Source organism: Anarhichas minor, unplaced genomic scaffold (assembly GCF_050575085.1).
Source record: "Anarhichas minor isolate MPS153535 unplaced genomic scaffold, ASM5057508v1 ptg000063l, whole genome shotgun sequence".
Taxonomy (NCBI): domain Eukaryota; kingdom Metazoa; phylum Chordata; class Actinopteri; order Perciformes; family Anarhichadidae; genus Anarhichas; species Anarhichas minor.
The window spans coordinates 946,742-969,375 of record NW_027466509.1 but is presented as its reverse complement, the minus strand read 5'-3'; the positions used below and the strand labels follow the sequence as shown (position 1 = coordinate 969,375).

Here is a 22,634-nt window from a genome sequence, read left to right as displayed (position 1 = left end):
AGGCCATAATATACCATGAAACAGTGTCCTCTGACCATAATCGTGATATCAGAATGTCATATTGTGACATTCTGAATTACAAATACAAATCAAACCTTCTGGTAACAATCATTGTTTGGTGCACTAGAGGTGCTGAGTTAACAGTCAGATTGGACAGTAGACTGTTTATCAGGTGCATGATGCAATAAAATGACTGAAGTGAGATGAACGAGTGAAAACTTTATCTTATTAGAGAGAGCAGCTGTTAATATACGGCAATTTTTGCAGTTGAAGAAAGGTAATAAATCGCAATATGTTATTTCAGATATATCGCAAAATATTTTAAATCATAATAAGATGATATTGTATCGTGGGTGATTCCCATCCCTACCAGCTATGCTGCTATAAATCCAGACGAGGGCACTTGTCAGGATACACAGAGCTCCTCTTCCTCTTCCTCTTCCTCTCCTTCTGTATATATTTATGTCCCATTAATGCTCATTACTAACTTTGCGTCTCTCCTCAGGTTTCATGGATCGTGGTTCTACTTGCTGCCTGACACCCACTGCTACGATCATTATTATTAGTATTAGACACATTTCTATTACTATTCCTGATCTTATTTTATTATTTTATTATATCCACTGTTATTATTAGTAGTAATCATTTTTCAATTGTTTTTCTTTCAATAGTGTGATTTGTGATAATAGGCTACAAATGAATTGAATTGAAATATACCATATCTCATTTACCATCTGTGGTCCGACAACTATCTGCGCGTGCTCGTTAGACTCGTTTCACATTTTCCGGGGTGGTTTGTCTAAACTTTAGGGTGTATGTAAATATGTGCAATTATTAAAACATTAAAGACTGTGACATTTGCCAGCTGGTTTGTCTTGTAACTCAAAGGCTTATTGTTGTTATTATTATTATTACATTTGTATTTATAGAATGTCCAGTGTTGTTCTAAACAAACGTCACGTCTCCTCACAACAATAAAGATTAATCACCAACACCTGATGATCTTTGTTATCTGGGACACGTCAGTGACGTCAGGTGAGAGGGCGGGGCCACAGGGTGGTAAATGCGCAGGTTGTTTGTGCGCTCAGGTGATCTTCAGTCACTTCTGCTGTGAGCGGGGAAACATGGGGAAAGTTCAGGAGTTTGAGATCACGTTTAAAAAGAACAAAGAGATGTACACTCCGGGCGAGTCCATCTCCGGAACCGTGACATTCAAACTGGGCCAGCCGCTGCTGTGTAAAGGTGAGAGTCCGCTAACATCGCTGCTATCACACATTGCGCACCTGGTGGGAGAACGCTGCCGTCGCTAAACAAGGAAGTAAATGTTTTGGACCACAATGGACTGTAACGAGGCCTCCCGCACTCACTGGGAATAACCTGCTGGTGTTGGAATGAACGTGGTAGTCCGGATCTGCAGTGATGGGGGGGGGGGAGTGTGCTGGTCCTGGTCCTGTAGACCGGTTCATAACGTCCGTGTGATGGTCCTGTAGACCGGTTCAATGAGGGCTCAATGAGACCGTGTGGGCTGATGGTATTTCTCCCACTCTCATAACACTAGACACAGGACCCGAACTGTTGTAAAACGAGGAATCGCAGGTCCCACTCCCACACAAATATGTGACCACACATCAAAAATATAATTCAGTTTATTAAATGCTATATGCATTTAATAAACTGTTGGTCTGTTAGAAAAACAAATCCCAACATGAAAACCGTATTAAAACATGAAGCTTTCATCTAAGACGGTCTGCATGTCTTTGTCTTTGTGGATCATATCTTTCACATAATCAACGTGTTTTTAATGGTTATTTTAGACATTTCTCAGCCCGAAACAAAGCACTTCATCTTACAGTAAAACAAAAAAATCGAATACACACAATGAAAACATTTTGGGGAAATAATTTGATGATTTTATATTTACCTAAAAACATCTAAAAAATATCAGATTTAATCTAAAATGTAAACTCTAGAGACGAAGGATGTTGTGTACATTCCTCTCTGTGACGTGATGCTCTACGTGAGTCTCCTGCAGCTCTCGGCTGGTGTTCCTCCATGTGTACGTGCTCTGTTAGTGAGCAGTCCAACATCTTAAGCGTTGTGCTTTTCTCTGTGTGATGCTCTTCGGGGTTGTACGTTTGTAACAGCTGTGTCTGGTGTCTTCATCTGCGTTCACGTACTGGCACAGACGATGTTTCTGTCTGAAGGTGGTTCCACTCATTAACTGCTCGTTTCTGACCTCTGGCGCTCCGTACATTCAGCCATTTACCAGGTTTCCACCTGTTGAACATGTGCTGGAGCCCATTCTGCCCTGATTATTAAGTGACTCTTTCTCCTTGAGATCATTGTGGAGTGTTGCGTCTCTCTCTGTTGTTGGTTGGCTTGCTGAGAGCAGCTGTTGTGTGTCTGAGAGTTCCTGTCTGACTGCTTACATTCCTCTTCAGGTAGAGCTGGTCCGACTGACACATGAAACGGACTCAAACAAGAGTTTGACTCACTGATGGATTATCAGTAGGGTTGGGCCCCGAGACATTACTGGGCAAATATTGACATTGCATTACAAATCAGATACAATGGATATGAGGTCACTAGAGGACTGTTTCAGTGTTCCTTTAATATTGTTTTTACACTTAATAGAGTTAATCAGGGCTGTGCAAAGATATCCATATAGCTTACTGTCACGCAATTCTTTCGACAATGGTGTAGCGATACTTTTGCGACTAGTATCCATATATATATATATATATATATATATATATATATATATATAAATAAAATAAATCCTGTTTTAAACGGATTTAAAATGTCCTTTAAATTGCATCTACATGTAAATGAAGATTGGTCAGCGACACAATAAGAACATAATTCAGTATGTATTTTATCTTCAAATGTTGTGGCATGTTAGTAAAGATGATAATACAATATGCACTTTATTTACTTTATTCCAATGCTCTAGTTGCACAGTTTTTGAGAAGTGTTTCATGGTGCGGCTGCTTAGCTTGGCTCTGTGGCTAACATTACAAATCTGTGTATTCTTGTTTGCAGCCATCAAAGTGAACTGCAACGGTTTCTGTGGCATCACCAGTAAGGTCAATGACACCGCATGGACTGAGGAGGAGCAGTACTTCAACAGCACCATCTCTGTTGCAGATAAAGGTACGAAGCCGAACAATTGAAGTGCTTGCTACAAAACTGATCCATCTATTCATCCACAGGTTTGATCCATCCTGCTGTTAGTATTCGATAAGTGCAGTTTACCACATCGTAACTGTTCATAATATGAACTTCATATAGAGGAAAGTGTCCAGTCACAGATCAGATCGCTCAGCTAGCCTTACATATTTGCTCGTGCGTTGGTTTACCACAGAGGGTGAAACACGATCCACTCACAGGTCTTAGACACATTTATGGCAACGAAACAATAGTTTTATTTTCCATAATGTAAAGGTTAAAAAGTAAGTGTGAGAAAAATATTTGAAGTGTGAGGCCTGTAGTGGAAGGTTCCCATTTGCCACTGTGTATACTGCATGCAGCCCGGAGGCATACCTGGCTGGTGGGAAACAGCAGAGCGATTGTTGCTGCTTCAGCTGATCTATCTGTGCTCTCTTTGTACCTACAGGAACCATGAAACAGGGAGAACACACTTTCCCCTTCAAGTTCCTCATACCAGGTAGGAGCGTGGAGTGATGGGATGAACACTTGTCCCTGCACATTCTTTCGTGTGTGTGTGTGTGTGTGTGTGTGTGTGTGTGTGTGTGTGTGTGTGTGTGTGTGTGTGTGTGTGTGTGTGTGTGTGTGTGTGTGTGTGTGTGTGTGTGTGTGTGTGTGTGTGTGTGTGTGTGTGTGTGTGTGTGTGTGTGTGTGTGTGTGTGTGTGTGTGTTGACAGACAGACATGTCCAGGCATGTTGATATTTACTCTACTGGTCTTGTGGTTCAGCAGCCTTGAGGATGGGGCTCTTATCCCATCATTCACTGGGCTTATGAGTGTTGTGTAAAATATTGCACTAAAGTAAACCAGCCAAAGTTATTATGCAGAGGCAGTACTTTGAATTTGACAATTTTAGATCAACATTCAAATCGCAACACCTAAAAGCTGCTCTAATCAATATAACAGTGGATCCAATGACCATGTGTAATATAAATGAGGTCACTTATTTGAAATAACCGACAGGCAATGATCACCACTCTGCAGTTCCTCTCATCTGTGAGGAACATTTTAGTCTTTGTCAGCTCATTGTTTTGGTTTAAGGAGACACAGTTGAACTGTTTTGTTTCACTCTCACCGCTCTCATTAGCAGCAGCTGTATTCAGGGTAAAGCTTTGATAAAGCCACTGTACACTACGTCTTCTGCATCAAACTGCAGACAGACAGAGTTAGATACTAGCTGGGGAACATAGTGGAGTATCTTGTAGCTAAAAAGTCATTTTCTCTCAGGAGTTGGTGGAGACCAAAACGCCTTCTAATGAATGCTTGTGTTAATCTGTGTCTGCTGGATGTAAATGGATTTGTACTCGTATAGCGCCTTTTAGTCCTACAACCACTCAAGTGCTGGGTCATTCACCCATTCACACCCATTCATACACTGATGACAGGGGCAGCCATGCAAGGTGCCACCTGCCCATCAGGACTAACATTCATACACCGCAGGCACAGCCTACGAGAGCAACTCTGGGTTAAGTGTCTTCCCCAAAGACACATTGACAAAGGCACAAACTGGGAATCGCAGATTTAACTTCCCTCCCTGTCCCCCACATGGGGTGGAAGACGAAAAGCATCCAGCAGTATAACCTTCAGCCTGAAAGGACTCCTCACGTTCTTGGGTACAAAGTAGGGGTTTGATCTGAGGGTAACCTCGCAAGCAATTGGCCGACTAAACCAATTCCAGTAACTTCATGGTTGATGGTTAACAAACCGAATGTCTTGCGGACATACACTGGTAAAACCCTCTCTTTCTGTCGTGAATGGGGACGAAAGACACAGCTTGCTTCTGTAACAGGTCCTGGATAAGCAGAGGATGAGCGCTGTAGAACTGGAGAAAATAAACCAGTCTCGGTGCCCTATCCATCCCTTCTGTTAACACGCAGCTGCATTGCCACTACTCGTAAAACTGTATTCGAGGACGAGCGACGAGCTGTGGGACGTCCCGCCCTAGTTTTCATCACTAGCAGGATGTCCCCACGGAGAGATGTTGGCGGTGGACTTGGGATGCTGATGTTGTGGCTGCTGATGACATATTGTCGTCATCATTATCTGCAGACGAAGCCGATGTCTTGGCAGGGATGACCGGAGGCAGTGGCCAAGCGTTGTGGTTGGGGTGAGGATCTCTACCTCGTCTGTCTCGGGCTCTGGCTCGCTCTCATCACAGCAAAGCGTCTGAAATGATCCTTCTGCTTCTGGCGTCGAATCTTGGGCAACGCTCTTCAGACTTGGCAGGTCGGTGGCTGCTGAACACTCTGTGTGGTGTATGCTAAGGCACCCCAAGCAGGCATGAAGATCTGTCCGAGCTGTGAGGCCGGGACATGACGGGCACTGATGAGGTTTTGCCGATGACTCCATTTGCAGAGATGAGCAGTCAGTGGGCAGATTGCCTTTCACTGAAGAGAAGCAGAGGGGTGTGCTGACTTATATACTGTGGAGTCCGCATGTGATCACGTAGACACGTCCTGATTGGCCGGTTTGGCTTATGCAGATTTTCAGTGGGCAAATGCGTGCTTGTGATTGGAGGAGAGTAACATAGAGGTGCCGCCCCCTTGCCGACGACTCTGGTTATACTTCTGATGCGTTTTTATTGTTTTCGATACCTTCTGATTCATGATCATCAGCGTGATCAAACTTTGACGACGAGAACACTTAACAATCGCACTTTTGCCTCCTGTGGCTTTGTTGCATTGTTTGGAGAGCCGCTCAAACACTTCGGGAGCGAACCAGGCCTACTTTTCATCACCTATAGTCGGCAAGAGCTTCTTCAGCTGCGGCCTCCTGCGTCAGGTGGACAGGATGTGGACTTTGATTGGTCGGATACCAAGCCCAGGACCAGGAAGAGAGGCCGCAGAGCTGGGGTGCAGGTCAGGAACAGTCGGCGGGGGTACAAACCTGTGCTACACTCCACTATGAGGGGGAATGTCCGCTCCTTGGCTAATAAGGTGGATGAGTTTTCAGCCTACTTGAGATACGATTCCCACAGAGCAACCTGCTGTGTTTTACAGAGACCTGTCTGTCTGACAGGATACCAGAGTCCCGTGTGAAAATAGAGTTTTCATTCCCTGTAAACAAATATAAATGTCCCCTAATAATATACCGTGGGTGACAAAGGAGGTTATAAAGCTGCTATTAATAGGGAAGAAAACTGCTTTAGGAAGTGCTTTATGGAAGCACTTCCTGTAACAGACTTGACCTTTACTGTTTGAGACACAAAACAGACACAATTATTAAAAGTGATCTGAAGTAGCATTTGAATAAAAGAGGTAAGGGGCGTGTCCCTTATGCCAACGTTTCTCCTCAAGATTTCCATCCACCACCTCCACCACAACCCGTCACCTGATGCCTACGTCAGCAACAGTTTGTTCCACTTATTCATTCCACTGCACTCTGTCGACATCAGCAAACCTCTGACTCTTAAACAACAGTGAGATCATTCTGATTGTGGTGAAACAGGAGTTTGTCATTCTAATGTAATATGTTCTCATAGTTGGTTAAAGATGATGACATCGTTCAATGGATCACGAGAAAGCATTTCTGTGTCTTTTGGTAATAAGATTCGTACCTCGTGATGTGTAATAACTTCCATAAATATGTTTGTACAAATCCGTCCACTTTGAGTTTCTTATCATAAACCATTTCAGAATTGTATTACTTTTTGTGGCTTTTTTGTCACATCCTGATCTTTGGTGAACATCATGAACACACACCGTGTCCCTCACTTCCTGTCTGCACATCGTTGCCATGTTGATTCTGTGTGTTTAGACTTTGTTCGTCACTCACTTACCAGGTGAAGCCTCGTTGGTGTGACAAGAAGCACAACAGAAACTCAAAAGCAACCCGACCGGTTATTCCACTGTTGAGAATCTCAATCTGTCTCAGATCTGAACTACGTGTGCTTTCACTGTGCAGGTGCATCAGGACACGCTCTACACGCATGGTTATTTGTTTGGCATTTCTGCCGTTATTTGACAGTGTGGATACCCAGACTAGAGAGAGAGGGGAACGTCATCAAACAATGGTCACAAGGCTGGAATTGATCCATGATGTTGGAGTTAAATGGCTGCTGTCACTGCCTTGCTGACAAGGCAGTCTAAGTCTTGTCTTTTTCATGTTCACGTGAAAAAGTGAAGAAAATAACTGATCATTTGTCAGGTTTTGAAAGGGTATACATTACAGGGGAGTCTGGAGAAAGTCCCTGTATAGCATTGTCATCTTATATACTGTGAGCAGTAATTCTGTTCCCATTTACTGGCATTATCCCACAGGTATGATGTCATGGCTCTGCGTACTATCAGTTTATAGAAAAAATATCATATTACAAAATATATATATATATATATATATATATAATTTATTTTAAATTGGTCTCCATCAGAGCTATACCAAATAGTTTAAAGCTTTATTCATAATGCTGACATTCGAGTTGTTGTTGACAACTTACAGAAACATTGCATTCTCTTCTCCCTCTGTCTCTCTCACACACACACACACACACACACACACACACACCGTGAGGGGCGTGGCACTGTTACATGCAGTAAACTTTGGAAATGTAAGCATAATGAAAATTCCCATGTTTTTATGAATGAAATATTCTCTTTATTCCATATTTGTTGTCCTTTAGCTTTTCAGAAAGTGTTTAACCTCACACACACACACACACACACCTGTATTAACAGGGCGGTTTACAAGCATCTAACACATGGTGTCAAACTCCCGGCCCGCCACGTCATTTTATGTGGCCCACGAATCCGCCAGCAAAAAAAAAAAAAATTTAAAAAAATATATATTTTTTTCTTTTTAAGTTAGACTTGATAATAAAAATGTCCCCATAGTCGAAATTATGAGATAGAAAGTCATAATTCTGAGATAGAAAGTCATAACTATGATAGAAAGTCAAAATGATGAGATACTTAAACACAGTCATAAGCAGCTCTTTGGCTGGTTACTGTACATGTGACATGTAAATGTATTGTGAGTACATTGAAGACTACTTTAAACGTGTCTTTACAACACATGAAATACTTCACGTGGGATTGTACAAACGCACCCTTGAAAGGATTTTAAGCATTGAACAAAGTTATTGTAATAACTTGTTTGATATTTGTCTTTGATATTGTCGTATCTTGCATGCGACAGTTCTGCTGAAGTGATGAGGAAGGATGCTCCGTGGACACTGTTCTTGCTGGTATAATAAAGTTTATTACAAACAAGCAACACATGCCATTACGGACGTCTAGATCGTCCGGAGGTCTCAAGTCGAATCCGAAAAGTCCTGCCTTTAGGGCTCTCGCTTCATCTTTATATAGGATACATGTCATGCAACATCTGGGCGGAACATAAGAGAATGTATGTGGCCTCCTCATTCTGCACATCCACCCTTCTGCCCCTGGTCTCCTGCACATCTGGTTTTCATCTAAGACAAATACACTTGGGGTCTTCGCTGTACTGTGTAAGACCTGAAAATATACCACATATTCCCCCCTTCGAGACTTGCACAAAGTCTCGAAAAAATAACAGAAGAGACATACAAGTGTATGATCATGACAAAATTAACAACCCGTCCTTTTTAACATTAAAGCAACGGTACGGAGTATATAAAAGTGAGAGTGAAAAACCTGTTAGGCAGCTAATTTTTCTTGAAATATCCATTAAACAATGTAAACAGGAAAATTCTCTCACGGTCCCTCTGCCAAGGCAACCATAAGTAATACTCCAAAACACTGAAATGAGAAATTTAGCAATTTGTGTAAGGAAATGACTTAAGCAAATACATATGGAACACTCAGCAAATCAAAACAAAACAATGTCCAAAGTCAGGCTGGTCGACCCATCGCACCTTTCTATGGACCTTTTCCTGCCTACCCCACTGTCCCTAAACATCGAGAAAAAGAAAACATCCGAGGTCCCATTATATTTAGAAACCATCATTTCCCAAGCATTTAATATACAAAGACGAAAATTAATTTTTAATAATACTAATGTAACATTTCAGTGAAGACATGAGACTGTATAACGCTGCAGTTTCTCAGCAGCCGTGACTCAGGTGTAGTATCGAAGATGTCTTGAATCTGGATGTTGTATCGCCAGTCCACGTTCAGAGTCCTTCAGATTTTCATGTTTTCATGTTTGAAGTGTCTGAATCCATTCAGCCCATCGGAGTCCCTGACAATCCACCACCCTCCCAGTGGTCTTCCCCCAATATGTTCTAGAATGAAAGAAAAGAAGGCCAGTATCTTTTGCATACAGAACAGATACTCATTAAAACATCAACACCAAATAATAACACTTCTATAAGTAAAATGTGAGATTATAACTCATAATGTCCATTAATCATATTGTTCATTTGTTTCCATACCCCCCCTTCGAGACTAAACAAAGTCTCGAAAGAGCAAAACAAAATCAACACTACAAACTACGCAAGCAATAACAGAGGTAAATAATAGGATTATAATCATGAGATATTCAAAATGGATATTCCTCCACCACTTCGATCTTTATTGCGTCATCCTCATCCATGTCCGTGTCAGCTTCATGTAATAATGGCATCAGAGTTTGATCGCCAGGTAGCACAACTCCCACCCATCTAATTATCATTGCCTTTGCAAAGGTCAACAACAGCGTACAAAACAAAACATCACACACAACGACAGAACGAGCGCTACCAAAATCAGAACTAACACTGCAATGCCTTCCATTTAGTGTCCCTCTTTTGTACTGTATGGTATTGATCCATCATGTACTCTGGTGCCTGATCAGAGTCACCAAAGTTATTATCTACGTTTGAAATAGTCCTCTGAGCAGTCATGGATGACTCTACATGCTTCTCTTCCATCCTTTGTTCTCTAACTTCAACCATGTCATTACTGTTGTTCACGCTAGGCTCTATTTTTGATATTAGCTTCTGGGTTGCATTAATCACATCCTTAAATGTCCGAGATGTCATATTAGATGTCCGCGTTATGTTTACAAATGTCGTAGGTGCCACAGATGTTGTCACTGTTGTAGCATTCATCCCCTTTGTAGTCCTAGCTAGAGTAGTAGTCTGAGTAGTTGTATGAATATTCTTAGTTGTTCCTGGAACTAACGTAACAAGTTTCCTCTGTGTACTAATCACCCTTGGAGTGGTTACTGTAGTAAATTGTTTCTGAACCCCTTTAGTACTTCTTTAGTAGAAATTTCTTGACCTGTTGCACTCGCGAGCAAAATGGCCTGGTTGTCCACAAGTATAACATTCGTTTGATTGCTGTTGAAAGCTTGGATTAACCCTTCCTCCTCTTCCGAAGTTTCTTTGATCTCTTCCTCTCCAGGGTTGCGCTTGATCAAAAGCTGGCTGTGGGTAAGAGACAAATGGACTCACCGGCGGTGGCTGGAACGATTGGAGCTGAACCTGGTTCGGCTGAGGCTGTGGTACTAGTTGATCTAGTGGAGCCTGATTCTGCATAACCAGAGCCTGCTTCTTCTCCATCTTCCTGTTGTCCGTCAGTTGTATTTGATTAAGTTTCCTGATGGTCTCTTGGTCCTGGTCTTTCTGATCATGTTCCTTTTTCCTATACAGCTCCACTTGGTGGGCTATATGATCCGTATAGACACCCTTTGTCATGCTTCCAAGACCAACCACCTCTGCCAACTTGCTTCTCACTGGCAGGGGCAACCCCTTCTGTATTCGGGCTCGCAAAATTGACCGCTCCATTTGATTCAAATCCGGGTCATTTCCTGTGACGTTTCTCCACACTTGATGAACTCTCGACACATAGGCCCTCGGGTTTTCTTCTTGTCCCAGTGGTTCAATAAAAATATTGTCAGGATGTGCATTTGTCGGAAATGTGTCTTTCAGCGCCCTGCACACTTGACCTCTATTTGCAGCAAACAGCTCTGAATCATTCACAGCAGTTCCCACATATCGATTAAGTCCAGCTTTCTGTAGAATCTCTCCCATAGCTTGAATTCCAACGAGGTTGGCCAAGAGTCTCTTGATATCTCCCATGGCTGGTTGCTCTCCCACCAGGATCTCTTCCAACTTCGAAATCCAAGGATGTGCTCCATCTTGAAGAGTAGGTAACTTTTCAAGTATGTTTGACATATCTGTACTCTGCCAAGGCTTATACTCCAAATTCCGTCCTCGGATGACCACGGGAGTCATCCTGCTGGGATTCAACTGTTTTCTAGAGCGCACTCTATCTTTCGTGGCAGATTGGTTGAAGTTTGCATTCTCTACCTCTTCCTTCCGAAGCCGCAATTCCTCCAGCTGGTACTCTAGTTCTCTTCGTTCTTCTGGCCTATGAGTTTTTTGTCGTTCACGGATGCATCGGTCTATGCTTATTTCGACCTTTCTCAAAGTCTTCCGGGCTTCCTCTTCACTGCTCTCTTCATCCCCACTGTCATCAGAGCTAACATTTCCTTTCTTTTCCGCTCTGGCCAGCATCCGCCTGACTTCAGGGTCATATCCTCCCCTGCTCCCGTCCTGGTCGCTTTGGTCACTCTCGTATCCATGGCTCCGCCCTTGCTTCCCTTCTTCAAACTTTGTTTTCTTCTTACTTTTGGATCTTGGATGCATCGTTATAGTTGTCTCCGCTCGTCCTGTTTCTATTATTATGTCCTCCTCGTTTCTGATACGGTAGTCACCCTCCTGACTGATCACTGGGATCTGAGGATAGATTTTCTTGGACTTTGTCCCTACCTCATAAGGTGGCGGTCCCTTCACTGGGTTCATATGTGAGAACAATGAATTGGTGGCTTTCATCAGTTTTTCTGTTTGTTCTGTATTTTGTTTTATTTCTTCTGCATCTTTATCCCTCTTATCGTTTGCAGCTTTGATCAGTTTCTGTCCCTCATTTTCAAACAACTGGAGAATGCCAAGCTCCACTTGCCTCTTCTCCTTGCGTTTTCTCCCCTTTTTTCCCTTCTTTTGCTCTGCCTTGTATGTTGATACAAGTACCAGCATTATTTTAATTACATCTGGGTTAAGAGTCCCCTCCACTGGCCATGGTTGGTCAATTTCAGGCCAGCGTTTATGCCATTTTTCCGATATTTTTGCAATGTTTGCAATGCCTCTAATTAGAGGATTATTCTTCTGTACCACTTCAACAGGAGTGATTACTTTTGGATTTTTAGTGTTCTTTTTTCCCATTATAATGACTTCCTCTTATTTTCCGTTATTGTACTTTAAGAATTAATTGCTACAATTAAAACTACTCAAGGCTATTTAGATTACTTCCCCCCTTCAATTATCCAATTAACCAATCAACCAATTAACACATTAACCAATCAACCAATTAACAAATAAATCAATCAATCAATCAACAAATCAATCAATTATCCAATATTCAGCTCATATCATCAGACAGTCACCATATTGATGTACACCACAGCACAGATCAGAACAAACCACGCACAATAACAAAAATGGACATCTGCAATTGTCAGCAGAGGTTAGACCAAACAATCATATGCCATTAATTAATTAAATGCATTAACTGGTCAATCAGTTGCCAAGTTTTCTATTTATTTATTTATTTCTCCTATCTGCATAGAGCATGTATTCTTTCATGTGTATAGGAGCAGGTCAGTATCCTCTTAGGCTTATAAATGAAAGCAGGTTTATATGTGTACCCTCAATATTACCTACGACTGAGAACACATACCACTATGGAAAATGCATAAAGAGTCTGTAGATAAATTTGTACCGGCCTTTAGTAGATTGAAACGGAAGCCTCCCCTTGGACGTCAGCCAGCCACACTCCGTGATGTGCTGGTCCACTGCCTTGCCTCCCTTCTCAATTCGCATTCACCATAAATGGCATAACAGACAAGAAACAGGCAATGATTTAGTCTCTTATGAACCCCTTCGGTCCCGTTAACAGCATACATGAATATTATTCCTAACTTGAACCCCTTCCCTAAACATTGTAGCATTTAGTGAACTCCAACTGAACCCAACAGTTCAACTGGCAACGAAATTCTCTGTATCTCCCAAGAGAGAAAATTTATGCTACCTCTGAGGTGTAAATATTCGATGAGAGGCTGCATCAGACACCGTTCGTCAACCAATGTCAGAGTGGTAACAGTCAATCGAATTTGTGAATTTACACTCCAGTTATTAAACTGACCATAAGATGTCGTTTCAGGTTTTACGCGGCCCGTACTACATGCTCCTACACTTGAGGGCTCTACCTATCTGATTTGCGGCTCAATCATATGATCATTTCCTTTATTTCCTTATCACTCTTTCCTTTAACCTTTTACATTTATTTATTCAAATTACCTGGATCCAGGTTTCTCCCCTTTTTGTTTTTCTAACTTAATTCCGGACTATGTCAGAGCCATCGTTACGCGGTGACTAATATGCATGTGTCTTACCGTTAAGAAGTTGAGGGCCCCTCTTCATTAATCTTGCACGATACTGTTTAGCACACCTTATCGTTACCATGAAGCTATTCTAAACTATTCCTTTTTCCTTTTTCTTCACTTTTTTATCTTCCCCCTTTTTTACATTAAATTTAGCACGGAGCCTCACTTTAAACATCAAATCAACAGGACATGTCCATAACAAGAAGGTTCTTAATTTACGGTGTGTCCAAGCAACTCCACCTAACAACTCCACATAACAGCCCCAATTTATGACCAGCATTCAATCGAGAGATCTCACCGTATGTGAAGTGGCAATAGGAAACTGCAAGGCCACCTCCGATCCTGTTCGTGACGCCATCTTTGTCGTATCTTGCATGCGACAGTTCTGTTGAAGTGATGAGGAAGGATGCTCCGTGGACACTGTTCTTGCTGGTATAATAAAGTTTATTACAAACAAGCAACACATGCCATTACGGACGTCTAGATCGTCCGGAGGTCTCAAGTCGAATCCGAAAAGTCCTGCCTTTAGGGCTCTCGCTTCATCTTTATATAGGGTACATGTCATGCAACATCTGGGCGGAACATAAGAGAATGTATGTGGCCTCCTCATTCTACACATCCACCCTTCTGCCCCTGGTCTCCTGCACATCTGGTTTTCATCTAAGACAAATACACTTGGGGTCTTCGCTGTACTGTGTAAGACCTGAAAATATACCACAATATTGTCTTTAATAGTTTGATCTTTGATAGAGTAATGTGGGTTTCTTAACCCTAAATTAAAAGGATTTAAGTTATAATAACAGAAATGTGCTTAAATATATTTTTACATTTATATAACTGCATGTACAATATTTTAACACTTGAATAAACAATAATCAAATGCAGAGACAGTTATTTACCAATATGTTAGGAGTAGTTACATTTACAACCGGCCCTTTGTGGGCGACCATGATGCTGATGTGGCCCAGAGTGAAAATGAGTTTGAGACCCCTGATGTAACAGCTCCACAAATTACATTTATATAACTACAATAAGACATATATTTCCCATATTTTTTAGGGTAATCGTGTCATAAAATATGAAGACATTAAAAGCGTCATTCAACAATCTCAATAGAACTTTCACATGTAGAAAGACGGCCCTAGTCTGCTGCTGTGTATTGAGACTGTGAGCCTCCTGAGTTTGCTTATGATTAACAAAACGCTGCTTCCATAATTCTCGACTGAAAGAGGCAGAAAAAACCTTGCAAATATTCTCCAAAACATGCCAAATCTCTGAGATGAGTTGCACTGGACAGCGTGTGAGAACACTGATACTGATTTGACTTCTTTCCCACAGAATCTGCTCCAACATCTTTTGAAGGCAACTATGGTCGCATCGTTTACAGAGTGAGAGCGTTTATTGAAACGCCGCGATTTGGCAAAGACTACAACACGGAGAAAGCTTTCTACCTCCTGAGACTCCTCAACCTGAATGAAGTGCCAGACATATGGGTGAGATGTGTGTGTGTGTGTGGTCATTCTGTGACTGCTTAGACTGGTCTCATCTTCAGAGTTCAACAACACACCACCAACATTGTTGCAAAGGAACTCCTGACTCAAGTCCCAGGTCAAGACCAACCAACAAGTCTCAAGTCCTGAATAAGTCTTTATGCACTCTTTGTATGAATACATATTAAACAGAGCAGCAGCTACTAGTCAGCAGCACTGTCAAACGCACCTTTCTCCACTGCTCGCACAGCTGCTACTGTCTGAGTGATTCAAAAATCATCCATCGCTGCAAAATAACATCAACATGATAGTGTTTCTACTGCTTCTAGTTTTCATTCTAAGCTGTGATAACCATGTCTTGACTCCAGCTCTGTACTTAACACCCTCATGAGATAGATGGAGATCAATCTCGTCATCCACCTCGTAATAGAACGAGCAGATAAAACCACTGAGCGAATGTGAATGTTCCTTTAGCGAACGTGTATCGATGTGAGTCTTGTTAAAAGTCTTGGCGTTGTGTCGCTGCCCTTCTCCGTGCAGGGAACCTGTTCATCTGAAGTGAAGCAGGAGTTCTCCTACATGCTGCTGAAAACAGGCACGGTGGTCCTGAAGGCCCAGTCCAACATGAAGGGTTACACACCAGGCCAGATCATCCAGGTGTTGGTCAACATCCACAACCAGTCGGGGAAGACCACAGGCAACATGGCCGCCAGCCTCATGCAGGTAAACACTTTAGTTCTGGCTCAACCTGCGAGGAGAAGGTCCTGTTCAGGCTTCTGGACCCACATGTACTGTATCAAAGAACTACCTCCAGATAGTACTAATCCAGATCTCCCAATATAGGCAAGTATACAATATGTTACACTTATTTGTAATGTATTGAACTTGTGATTTGATTCGTTTTATCTTCATCTTTTTCTGTTGCTGATTTCTCTATTTTCGTGGTGTACTCCGTGGTGTACTCCGTGGTGTACTCCGTGGTGTACTCCGTGGTGTTCTCCGTGGTGTACTCTGTGGTGTACTTCATGGTGTACTCCGTGGTGTACTCCGTGGTGTACTCCGTGGTGTTCTCCGTGGTGTACTCTGTGGTGTACTCTGTGGTGTACTTCATGGTGTACTCCGTGGTGTACTTCGTGGTGTACTTCTTTACCTTCTGAAACGTATACGAGCTACTGTGAGATATCAAGATTAAATTGCACTAATCAATATGTTGATATTACCGATGGATCAATAGACCACGTTTAATATGAATGAAACCCAGAAAGAATTAACACCAACTTTATAAGGTGATTATGTGTCAAATCGTTTAATAGATTGAAATGAAGAGTTTTAGTACAAATGCAGAAAGCGTTGAATAACTGAGTCTTCAGACAGCAGATGGTGTCCTGTCCTGTCTGTCCCTTGGTCCCCAGTCACTGTACTCTTCATGTCCACCTGTGCTTTCAGAGAGTCACCTATGAGATGAAGAGGCCCACCCATGATGTGAGGGCGATAGCAGAGGTGGAGGGGGGGGTGGTAAAGGCCGGCAAGGAGCTGGAGTGGAAGGAGCAGATCATCGTTCCTCCTCTTCCTCAGTCCTCCCTGGCTGGCTGTGATCTCATAAAGATTGAATATTATGTCAAAGTAAGATATGTTCATCCTCTGTCACACTTTCAGCACTCTTTTCTTGAGAAGTGGTCCCGGTTACATATTTCTGTTCTCGTTCCCAGGCCCCCCTCGGTGTCTGATCCCGACGCACAGGGCACCCTCTAGTGTCTGCAGGAGACACACCCGGCTTTCAAATAACTACAATGTGAACCCGTTTGTGTCATTATTAGACATGCAGAGAGAATACTCTGGGAGCTTAGTGACATGGTGAATGTAGTTTACTGTCACCGTGTGCTGGGCTGCCCAGTGCGTTAGAAATGAACGTTAAATAATCAGACAAATCGTGAAAATGGGACGAGTTGGGATGAGAACGTGTTGCAGGTTTTTGACTGTTAGACAAACAGTTGGTCATCTGAGGGACATCTATCATTGCCACATGGAAAAACAAAAACACTACCGCAAACATGGTCAAACAACGAAACTAAAAAGAAAAACTGAATTAGTAATCCATCAACATTGACATTTTTTTAACTACAACAAGGCAATTCAAACTCCACAGCAAGCACATGTTATAAACACCAACAATCCCAGACGGACGTTCAGAACAATAGATTCTCTGGTAAACACAACAATGAACCACAGTATCACGCTTCAGCTTCTAAATGACTAAACTGCTGTGAAAGAAAGGACACTTAAACATTTAACAGCCAGCAGTTTAGACGGATTTAAAATCTCACATTTTGAAGAGAAACTTTTAGCGAAACTGTTTATTAATTAACATATTACTTAAACACTCAATCGGAAATGTTCAAACCAGGTTCCAGGACTGGTCACAGCACAGACAGCCTCACTAACTAGTGGATGATATGAATCTGGACCCAAACAAGCCTTCAGATCGCTGCTTCTTGACCCATGTGCTACATCTGATACGGTGGAACACCACATTCTTTTAAATTGATGATGTGAGCATGTTGGCCTGTCCCACTTGTTCTTCACTTATTAACCACATAACTTAGTTAATCCCTTTCTTTATATCGTCCCAATGGAACCTGACTGCCAGGCCGAGATTATTTCTGTAACACTTCCAACATGGTGCAAGTCTGAAGTGAATGAATTACATCTCAATGAATGTAGAGATGATCTATACCCAGACCGATTGAACTATCTTCTTGTTTTCGCCTAATGAAAGAAAGTAATACATTTGTACAAGTATTTTAATGTGTTCTCCGTGTATTTGAGGATTGATTTACACGAGGGGGTCGTTGGATATGCTTCTATGGCTGATGAAGCCTGTGAGAGAACAGAAAACAAGCTTCTTCCTTCATGTCATTAACTTTTCAACCGCTCCATCTAAGCTGTCAAACATCATGCAGCAACTGTTCTCTTTGAAACAATCACGTGTGAATGAGAAGAAGAAAGCTGACACAAGACGCAGTGATTCCATGTCTGAGAGGGCTTAAGTTTGACATTCTACCTGTAGAATCTATAGAACACAGGACAAGTATCAAGTCAGTACAATATCTGTTAGATGTCTGTTGCAACTCTGTGAAATGTTCATATTGTTGGTGATGAACATACAGTAAACAAAGGGAAACTGGTCCAGGTATCCTTGTAGGTATTTAGATGTGCTGCTCTAAACATATATACAGTACAGACTGTGTGTTTGTGCATTTTGAATTTTGGTTTCTAAAGAACGAGGCTCAAACAGAAGAGTATGTTGTGGGTTCACATTCTGTATTCCTCCAGGAAACCTAACGTTCTCTTGTCCTCTCATTGCTCAGGTCAGTCTCAAGTCTCCAGACGTCCTGTTGACGTTACCCATCCACATCGGGAACGTCTCACTAGACAAAAAGCTGCACCCGTCCAAAAGAGCAGCTCCTCCCTCCTCTGCTGCAGCTGAAGACGCACGAGCATCTGCTTCTACCCCGAGCACCTCCACCTCCTCCCCCGCTCTGCCCCCTCGCCATGCCCCAAAGCCTGCTCCTCGTCCCACCCCTCGCTCCAGGATGTCCTCCCATAATCCCCCCAGCGCTCCTCCAGCTGAGTACCACCAGGGAGCAGAGGGCGGGACTCAAACAAACGACGGCTTCCCCAACAAGCGCCAGTCTCAGCTGGTGTCACCCAATGCTTTCAGCTATGCTCCCGGCCTCTTCTTCCCCCAGAACCAGCAGCACAATGGGCCCGGCCCTGCACCCAGTGGGCCGCCAGGAGCCACAGCACCGTACCCCCCTGAGAACGCTGCTAGCTCAATGCCAACACCGCTCATCCTGCCTCCCGACTACGGCACCTCTGCTTATCCACAAGGTCAGTTGGCAGCTGTCTCTCTGCACCGTCCAGGCTGCTCGGTGTAGACTGGATACGGTTGTTTGTAAGGAAGAACAAAGCTGTAACTTAGGACGGAGTTTAACACTTACTCATCATCTTTAAGGCACATGGTGCTACTGGGATAAACCGCTCCAGTTCAGCTGTGTAAAAGAAAACATCAAAAAACGAATTAAGTTATTGGATAAAGTGTGTCACTGTTCCTACAAGATGCAACTAGTACAAGTTCTACATTTAGGGTAAAATGAGAAGTAAACGGACCCCAGAGTGATGTGTTTACACATCATTATATCTCAGCCAGACTCCATACGATCCACTACAACAGCTCTGCCATGAACTCAACCTCTACGCAGCTCACAGTGGGGTAGATAAAACAATACACCTGTCAACATAATGCAGCGGTAGAATCTGAGTCCGGCTGTATTGGCTCCATTAGACTCTTTGGCTCAGCTTATACAGTGACGGAGTGTAACTCAGAGAGCCTTTGTGTCTTTGTGCACCGCTGCAGTTCTGAGGAATGTGAGGCAGCTCTGCTGTTATGGATTCAGTGATATTCTGATATGATTGTAAAGTGCTTTGGATGAACTCACTACAGGATATACATGCAGCGGCCATGGCTCATGAGGGAGGGGGTGTACCGGTCCATCTGATATGCTTAGGATGGGTAAAGTGCATACATGTTCTATAACATGACGATTGGAATAAAGTCAAAGTTGAATCCATTTCATTCTCACAGCTGCGGTAGACGACTGAAGCCTGAAGTCTTAAGACCATATAGTATATAACTTTTAACTTTAACTTTATATAATGGGCTAAGCTCCAGAAACACTATTTCCTATATTTCCACAATATAAGTCAATAACCTTTTATTAGACATTTCAGTATAAAATGGGCTTCTTCAGGCTCTCTGACTTGGATTACTTTAACTGTGTTCCACAGAGTCATTCTTCACTGATGTCAGTCTAGATAAGACGAGTCAAGAGTTCACCAAAATGCTGATATATATAAGGGATTCATTTGCTCTGGGTTTTGCCTCTCAGGCTACATACAGGTTGCCCGACCAGATTGATGAAGGTTGTTTGGGCTTCAATCAAACTTTATTTATGTAGCACAAGTCATACATCAAGTGCTGAACATAATGAGTAAAACATTTACATAAATAGGGACATTTAAATGAGTAAACACAGTGTAATATAACTCGTCCCGAGCTAAAAGCCAGACTAAAAGGTGTTTTTAAGTTGTCTCTCTGCTCCCCTCAGGTCCTCCAGCAGCTCGTTCTACAGGCTGGGGCCACAGTGGCTAAATAGGGCCCTGCTGTGGGTCTTAGACCAGACCCTAGGAACTACTAAGAGGCCACTACCAGAGGACCTGAGGGATCTAGTGGGTACATACCTGAAAGCATGTCAGACAAGTAGACGAGGTCCAGACCATTTAGTGATTAGTAGACCGACAAAACAATCTTAAAATCTATTCCAGACCAACATTAATATTACTCAGTGCTGGGGAAACAATTGCCAGTTTATTTTTGGGAGAAAGAAAAACATTTAATATTTCTATTTCCAGTTAATGTTCTCCTAAAAACATTAGACGACCATCGGCTAAAGACGGGAGAGTAAACACAGAGGGCCTGGTAGTAAAGACACATAACGTCATTCAGGAGGTGCCTCTCACATGTGGAATATGTAACATGTAACGGTGTTTGTGTTTGTGTAATAACCAGCTGATGATGACTGTCTGTTACAGAGGCTCCTCCTTCTTATGATGAGAGCTACAACACATGAAGTGGATGAAGAACCAGCAACCCCCCCCAGCATGACACCACGTCACTATGTATCCAGCACAGCGCTGTCCTGCACCTTTAAGAGGTTCTAACTTACTTTGACAAAACTATTACAATACATGAATGTTAATGTAACCTGGTGTGATGAGGTTCATTTAGGTTGAAGTCTCTAAATGTAAGAGACTCAGCATTTTGAAATGAAAGTGTATTGAGCTGGAGTGAAGCATCCCTTCACTTCTCTCCTTCAAACCTGCTGCAGCCAATCAGCTGTCTGTCTACTGCTGGTATACTTTTATACTTTCAGCACTTTGAGTGAAAGGAAATCATTTGTAATTGACTTCATTTCTTTGTACAGCAACAGGACTCATGTTTTTAGTTGTGGGTTATTTAGTAATCACTTAGATGACATCTGTGATGTCAAGTTTGAATGTTTTATGAATGAAAACTTGTGTAAGAGAAACCGATCTCGTCTTAAGTTCAAGTCTGAAGTCTTATATATATTTTTTAGAAACCATATTGCTTTCTGGAAGCAGGTGAAATCATCTCTATTCTTCTGGTGTATTTTTCATTTATTTTGAGTTGAATATTAAAGACTGGATTAGAAACCTTTTTGATATGGCTTTGATCGGAGTTTTTAAATGTTATGGTGATAATGAGCGATCCAGTTATTGCGACATATATATTTTTGTAAGGATATAATGCATGATCCCGTTTAGCCTCTGAAGAGTTCTGCCATGTTTGATCCTCTGTTCGCTTCGTGTCCTTGAACTGTGTGTAAAGACAGAATGATGCTCGTGTGTTCTTCTTCCTGCTGAATGTGTGTTGCAGATACCAGACATTCCCTCTCTGTCTGCTCTCCTTTAATAGTCAACAGAAGTGCTTCATCACTCTGATTTGAGCTTTTCTTTGGCAATTCTTGATGTCATTTGCAAAATGTCTTGATCAAGTTAAATCCATCAAACATGCAGAAAGGCAACGTTTTAATTATTTATTATTGTTTTGAGTGTTTTCTAACTGCTATCTGGAATACAATAAATCTGTTCAAATCACTTGTGTCAACCAGTGTGTCGTATTTCTGACTGACAGTAAGAGGTTGTTTCATTAACACACGATTCTGCCTTCTGATGCTGTTTAAGTTGACACACTTGTGTTTTTAAAGGGATGTAGCTTAAAAGTATGTTTTTCCATAGATATGTATTTCAGGTACAACCCCTTTCAATTTACAGGACAACTTTTTTTTCTTAATTGTATTTAATGTATGCCTGTTCCAACTTTAATATACAGTAAAGGAAGTACACCAAAAGATAAAAAAGGATGCATCACAAATATATTTAGTGCACCATTACTTTATTCAAGACAACGTTTAAAAGTTTATAGTTTGTTAAAAGCAATATATTTATTTTAGATTCCAATGATTGTATACAAATATTGTACAGTATATTATCACTTGCTAGCAAAGAGTGGAATATTGAGGCCTCAAACATATATATTTTCAATATTAATTTAATATTTTGATAATAGTTTTTTCATTTATGCCCAAAATAAATCCTGTGGCCGAGGGTTTATGTTGCGCCGCTACTTTAGGATAATAACACAATAATAAACACGGGGCTCCGCATTCTGCGCCAAGATGGCAGCAACTTTATTCACTTCTCACACACTTCTCAGAACCTCTTTCCTCTTGAACTCTTTCCGTCTCATCCTCCACAAACATACACTGGAGCACTGCTACACGGAGAGCTCTTAACGTACTCAACATACAGCTTACACTATAAATAAGTTGTGCCAAATCAACTGGCGACTAGAGCGCTCACTGTTTCCTACTTCCGGTTTCGCTTTGATCCAATTTTTTAAACCCGCGAACAAAACTTTTATCGTATCGTCCATCTCAATACATTCAAGATA

The 22,634-nt window shown here is 42.0% G+C and overlaps 1 protein-coding gene across 1 annotated transcript; it reads left to right on the top strand.

Annotated features, from left to right (window-relative positions):
* The first annotated feature begins 1,124 nt into the window (after window positions 1–1,124).
* arrdc1a (arrestin domain containing 1a) lies at window positions 1,125–21,770 on the top strand. The gene is made up of 8 exons (XM_076078145.1): window positions 1,125–1,242; window positions 3,043–3,153; window positions 3,617–3,667; window positions 14,889–15,043; window positions 15,581–15,763; window positions 16,487–16,663; window positions 18,409–18,931; window positions 20,693–21,770. The coding sequence occupies exons 1-8, from the start codon at window positions 1,125–1,127 to the stop codon at window positions 20,728–20,730; spliced, it is 1,356 nt and encodes a 451-aa protein (XP_075934260.1). The 3' UTR covers window positions 20,731–21,770.
* Window positions 21,771–22,634: the final 864 nt, after the last annotated feature.